The sequence below is a fragment of the Atta cephalotes genome, assembly GCF_000143395.1.
Source record: "Atta cephalotes unplaced genomic scaffold scaffold00044, whole genome shotgun sequence".
Classification (NCBI taxonomy): domain Eukaryota; kingdom Metazoa; phylum Arthropoda; class Insecta; order Hymenoptera; family Formicidae; genus Atta; species Atta cephalotes.
The window spans coordinates 1,761,600-1,768,500 of NW_012130108.1; the positions used below are offsets into that span (position 1 = coordinate 1,761,600).

Here is a 6,901-nt window from a genome sequence, read left to right on the forward strand (position 1 = left end):
ATATATATATATATCTTATATTATATATTTAAAAATATTTTAATTTAATATTATATTATAGCTGCTCTCTTTTCCCACTTAAAGAAACTCCTCAGCACGGGACACGTGAAAGAAATGTATCAAACAGGAAGCTACAATCAATTATTAATAACTGATCGCTCGTTTTGTTTCTAATCGTTATATAAATGCACAATTTAACAATATCACAATTATGCGAATATAAAGATGCATAATTTTTCCATCGTACTTTATCAGTTCATAATGACAGTGGAAGCACACTGAATGTCCATATATATAGAATTTCATATCTTATTCTTTTTCAAGATGTACAACATCCGTACATAAGATCAATGTAATGTAGAATGAAATCGACGCGGAGAAACATGAAGCTGCGCGCATCATCCGTACAACGTTATCGTATTACTCAAGTTTGAGAATCAAATTACTTTCTCTATTTCTTTCGAAGTCTCGTTTTATTCTTACAAATTCGCTCATTTTTAATTAATCGTGAATTACGATAATTCTAGCTATGCGATGTCATAAAATTCGTAACTAATCAGAGGTGGACACTTAGTTTGTTCCTTTGTAAATAAAACGAACTACTTGCGCTTCTTTTAAGGCGATAATTCTGGCGAAGTGAAAAATTCGTTGTCTATTGAAATTAAATAATGTAGAATTATTAATTCGCTTATTTAACAGGAAAGAAATGATAAGAGTTATAATGATCGCAATGTACGATTAAAATATAACTCGACTCAATAGATTCAACTTAAACGCGTGACTGATCAAGAATTAATCTACATTTTTAAAAATTCACAAAAAAAGAGAAAGTTTCGCTGCACAAACTGTAAAAAATAACGTAAATGATGGTTCGTCGCAATCCTTTTTATTCTTTCGCCTTAAAGAAGTGCACGTGAAAATTGCAAATTCACTGAGGTTCAATGAGCTTTGAGATCCATTCAAATTTTCATGATGGCAGTGCTTTGCTCAAATTCTCACGATAATATTTCGAAAGACACGTAGATGCATAGGAGTTTTGCATTACAGAGAGCTTTGATTCTCAAACTCGAAGCTGACTTGAACACATGAACGAGCGCTCGAATAAATCAGCAAATTTTACTTCGAATGTGATTTACACATAACACGAAAAAAAAACGCAAAAGATAGGTCTCAATTATTTATCTACGTGCAAAGGCGACATGTCGGGCGAGGGAGGAAGAGGCGGAGATTTTACCTACGAACGTTGATAGATATTGTAACAATGGTTGCAATTTTTGTAACTTCTGAGAAAAATAGAACATCTGACTATCTTTTTTTTTGTATACGTGTTCGTTACTCCAGGTATGATAATTTTACGCGTCGAAGGGAGCAAGAGATCGAAGAATCACTCGTACATCCTTCTGCGGATTCGCTTGCATTTTCTCATCGTCTCTTAAATCTAATAAGTTACCGTTGCTCGCGTAACACTTAAAAGTATCGAAATAGTCGAAAAATACAAGATAAAATGTGGTTACTCGCTCGTTAGCAGACCTGGAACTATTCTTAAAGAATATCACATACAAAAATGTATGAAAATACTATAATACTTATACATTCTTAGTTTCGTCTGTATAAGTTTCCAACCTTTCTATATCGTATCAAGATGAAGTTCTCCTTCTTGTGTCCTCTGATTTGAATTTACGATCTACTCGAGTAGATCAAATTACCACTCTTTATTTGGATCTCTTCTGTGATTAATTCTTCTTGAAGACAAAGAAGACTTCGCTCTTCTTAGTTCAAAGTTCGTCTCACAAGTCTTACATATATTACAGATTTCTCTAGTATTTTTGTACATGATATTTTTCGAGAACAAAGCCTCCGAGAAGTTACCGTCGTGTTTGACGCGAAATCGCCGAAGTCACGTTGTATACATCGATACAACACCACTAAAACTATTTCAATCCGTAGGCCGTCAAACTCCAGAAAAGCGATCAATGCTCCTTTATTGATGCTGAATAAATGATTTCGATCATGTCTCATCTCCCCGCGACAGTAAAGTCTGAGTTATGCTAACGAGATGCACTTTGTATCTACAAAAGGATGATTCGAATGTCTCAAAAGCTTATAATATCTCATATTATCCTTAGACTGAATACACACCCTGATATTCCTCAATATGAAAATAAATCTTTGTCGATCCCTCACTAATGTATATCGATACATGATCTGCTTAAGTGCAACATACTTTTTGTATTGGTGTGAAAAGAAGCGGAATACTGTGCTAGCATAAGCGTCTCCTCGTGTTGTAATGTAAAAGACGGTCGAATTTTATATCGAAGAACATCGGCGATTCCCTTTTTTTTATTTCATAGTTGATTTTGATTTGACAAACAAAAAACTATGAATTCATTATCTATGAGAGAACAAATAAAATTAATTAAACGAACGCATGTCGCCGATTCCTTTTCAGGCTGATGCTCGCAAACGCGCGCATGTCAATCCTTTCGCAAGAGTATCACTTAAGTCTTACTTTCGTTGCATATATTTTTTGCTTTTATTATCTTAAGTAATCACTCGTGTATATATATTATATATGTATATATAGACTAGGTTGTCAAAAAAGTTCTGAATCACTCTTCGATTTTTAAATAAGCGATTTTTTACACATTTTTTACACATTTTTTACATAAATTTTATTACGAAGCAGTTACAATTATTTCTCAAAATAAAGATCATCATGTCCAATAACTCGCTAACAGTCAATTCATAATCATGTCACAAACTGCCTCGACTTGCTCAAAAGTTACAAATCGTTGTCCTCGTAAGAAATGTTTGCGAAACAGATCAAATAATGCAGAATTTTATCGAATGTGAGAATCTCAATGTCTAGATTAATAGTACCAAATAGAACTGAAGATTGGTGACAAGATTTTTGAACATGATATACTCTTTATTCTGAAAAATAAGTATCGTATTTTCTACAAGTCATCATTATCTAAGCTTATGTCTTAAGTCGTAAAAATTTATCAATCACAGTTGAATATGAGAAGAATAATTGACTATCATTGATCAATTTCTTACAGTTTAAGACTTAAAGCTTAGATTGTATTTATTGTAGAAAGTCCATAAAATTTAAATTAAGAGTATAATAAACATATAAATAAAGACCTTTTATAATAACATATATAAAAACTTTCTATATGTAAAAACCGAGGGCTGATTTTTGAATTTTTTTTGACAATCTAATATTTCTCTCTTCGCGCGGATCGCAAGATACGCGTTTATACGAAACTGACCGCTTATAGCGCTTGCACCGTAACATTAATCGCCTTATCACGGTTCAATAATTCAGTAAACTCTAACATATAATACACACTCACACACAAGAACGCGCGCAGGTAAGAAATAATTTTACACAGTTTCTTAAATATCGGAATACGTTAAAATTTTCGTAGAATCGAATTCTGTACGAATGTTTTCAGAAAAATAGCTTTGTATTTTTTTTGCGATGAAAGATTAAAAATATCGATCTGCGCTTTTTTAGTACTTTCTACTACGTCTTTCTAGACTTTTTTTCTCATTAGACTTTTTTCTGCACAGCAAGAACGCGTTTCCTATTTATGCACGGAAATCGTAGAAAACAGATAAAAAAAAACAGATTTTGCAGATCTTGTATGTATGAAATTATCTTTCGCATTCAGCAAGCGGACTCTATAACTATACTTATTAAAACGAAAAAAATTATAATACTGGAATATAACAAACTGATAAAAATTTAATAAGTTGAATTGTTATTGATATTTCAATGATATTATAATAAATTACTCTGCGCATTGCGTCGCACCGTTTGGCTACGACTATAACTGTCCTTTTTAGCTGAGCTTCTTACGTAGTTTATCTCTTCTCTTTTTCTCTCCGATGTGAAAAAAGGAAGAAAGATAAACTATACAAAAAGCTAAAAAGAACAGACCTTATATAACAATAGCGATCTATAATAATTATGATAACGATCGTAAAGCTTTATACATAAGTCTGTAATGAAGAGCGAAACGATCTTTTGCGAGTAGAATCGTTATACATTACATATAATTCAGATATGTCGCATGTAAATTAGGATGACTGGAAATATCGTTTGCGAAAGGATGTTAGAACTTATTCGGCCATTCATCAGTTAGTCGCATAACGTATCTCGTGCGATTTGATCGTCGCAATCGCACCTCCCTCTTTCTCTCTTTGCAACACTCGTTAAATAACTCGTGACGCGTATAATACGCACTTACAAGAGAAGAACCAAGTAGTGTACACACAAATTTTACCTAATTTTAAGTATATTTAGTATTAATTCATAAGCAAATGGCATCACACGATATTCAAGTTATGAGAATTTTCGGATTTTTTTGTGCGCTTTTCTTTATGTATGTACATTTTTATAGAATGTGCATTTAAGTGAATGATTAGGCAACACACGTAATAGAAAAATGATTATTTTATAATTATATAATTATTTCAACACTTGCACTCATACGAATAATATTGTTTTGCAATACAATTAAAAATGTACACTGTTAAATACACTGTTAAAAATTTCATATTAAAATTTAAATTTCAATTTAATATATTTTTCATGGAAATTTATAAATTTTAATATACTTTTCACAAAATTTTATGAATAAAATTAAATTTTATAAATTTATACAAATTTATACAAATTATATTTAAGTAACTACTGCAACTTAATTTTCAGTTAAATTACTTTTTCATTACTTTTAATTCCATTCATAATCACGAGCTTCATTTACATGTAAAGCACATTTCTAATAATGTAAGTATCAAAACATTAAAGTTCGACAAAATCCGTATACACTATTTGACCCTTCTCTTAGAAGTGAAGAACGAAGAATATACTTTAAGGTTATATAAAAATCATTATGGCGAGATGTTTCTGTAGACAAAAAATTAAACGCATTTTTAATCAGAGGACACTATTTTCTCGTAACATGATATTCTATTTCAATTCATCGATTAAGGGCAGCACAAAAGCGATCAGCACAAAAATGATCACAACTGAATTGTGAAATTTGAGTCATAAGTCGTAAGTCAACGTACAATGTTTTGATCAATCGACAATTATAACTTATGTTCCACGACTCAGTTACTACCATTTTTTGTGCTTAAGCCCTAACTCGAGATGTAGCGCAATCTGAGAAAGTTAATCTCCTGCTGTTGATGGAGGTATTACGCAACTTACGAGGGCTCGTCAATTATATGATGTCATTACCTGGAGTAACTCGCAAGAGAGACACAGAGAGAAGGAGTTAGGCGGTGACACCTAACCCTGTGCTATAGACAGATTTTTAAATGTTTGTCCGTTCCAAGCAACGGCGATGCAGTAATGCTGGAGCAGCTGAGTAAGAAGCTCTCGTTCGTCCAGCATCTCTATGTGCTCGATTCGACTACGATCCATTACAGGCAGTGAATCATAAACATCCACCATCGTCCACGCGCTCGTACCTTCCCAATTGTTTATGGTAAATCTGCGATAAAACAGTTGCGAATTGAATTATTGACCTGCCGAATCCAAAGTGTTTACCGATCTTGTAAAACAATTCCTTGAGATTTCCAAGATTCTCAAGATATTTTCATTCAAAATTGCAGGTAAATTTAGACAATAGTTTAATGTGACTTTGAAATTAAATGGAATGCAAATAATATAAACTACATACTGTAAATTACCAGAAGATAGGAATTCCAGGAGACTGTATCTATCCTTTAATTGGAGTTGTGAATTTATAGGATAAATGTAGGGAAAGCTCACTACAATATCAGTAAGTTATTTCTGTAATTCTGTTGTATACTCTCTTCTGTTGTGTTATTGTTCTAATGTTACCTTGATTTTCTTGAACTCGTGAGATAATGAATATAAATATACGTGCATGTATATATTATATTATTGCTAACCAACATTTTGTATTATCAAGAAAAAATAATGAAAAAACAAGTTTTCAAAAAAGGACAAAATTTAAATTTAAAAGCAAAATTCCAAAAATTTCTCTAAACCGATAACGTTCCATGAAAGTCTTCGATTTTCAAAGATAAAAAAAATGAAAAATTTCCCCCTTAAAATTTTAGGTTTTTTCAATTTTCTATTGAATCTGACATTGTTCGAATTAATGAGGATGCAGACCTACCGTCTCTGTTGAGTCTCTAACGATTCACAATCCTCCACGCCCGCCAATAAGCATCCACGGCTGCGAAGGTTCGATAACATGACCTGACCGAATTTGTCCTTCATGTTGACCTGTTCGTAGCTGACAAAAAGACTGTTTGGAAACTTGCCCGCTAGCCATTTCAATAGTGATGATGTCGCGCTAGCATCTACGTATACTAGAACACATTCTGCGAGGAACATAGTAGGTGAATTGAAATTGACTTCGGCTTGGGCCAATTTGTTATTTAGCTCCGCTATGTGTCGCAGATCTGTACCAACCAAATGATAATTTGCGGCATGCAGGTCTGTGGTCGAAAATCGGATTTCTCCATCTGAAAAGTATGCAGTTGCCTGTGTAATTAAAAAAAGAATGCGAGTGAACGCAAAAGTGACGAGATAATGATCGAGTAATAGAATACCTTCGGTGTTTAGCATATCGATTAATTGTTTGTGCTTCTTGATGTGATAACATTTCTTTGCAGTTATGCTGGGAAAATCGAGTTCCACGAAATTTGCAGGACTATTCCCTGTCTCCCTTAGTCTCCAATAAAGAGTGTCAAAACCAGCACCCAAGTTTATGATCTGACCTTTACCGCCAGAAAGCTGCGTAAATAGAAAATTCATCCTTGAGACTAATAATATTAAAAATATAATGACTTTTTAATCTTGTATATATATATATATATATATATATAAACGTAGTAATTATATATT

General features: G+C 32.7%; 1 protein-coding gene across 1 annotated transcript; it reads right to left on the minus strand.

Annotated features, from left to right (window-relative positions):
* Positions 1-5,308: 5,308 nt before the first annotated feature.
* Positions 5,309-6,811, minus strand: LOC105622441 (leucine carboxyl methyltransferase 1). Its single transcript, XM_012203858.1, has 3 exons — positions 6,607-6,811; positions 6,168-6,519; positions 5,309-5,513 (listed from the first exon to the last, which is right to left on the minus strand). Exons 1-3 carry the CDS (start codon positions 6,809-6,811, stop codon positions 5,309-5,311), a joined length of 762 nt encoding a protein of 253 aa, XP_012059248.1.
* Between the last annotated feature and the right edge of the window lie 90 nt (positions 6,812-6,901).

Coding starts and splice junctions, on each gene's coding strand:
- LOC105622441 (XM_012203858.1), bottom strand. CDS start 6,811: ATGAATTTTCTATTTACGCAGCTTTCTGGCGGTAAAGGTCAGATCATA. Junction 6,520..6,606: donor CGATATGCTAAACACCGAAG/GTATTCTATTAC, acceptor CATACTTTTCAG/ATGGAGAAATCCGATTTTCG. Junction 5,514..6,167: donor TTAGAGACTCAACAGAGACG/GTAGGTCTGCAT, acceptor GTTTTATCGCAG/ATTTACCATAAACAATTGGG.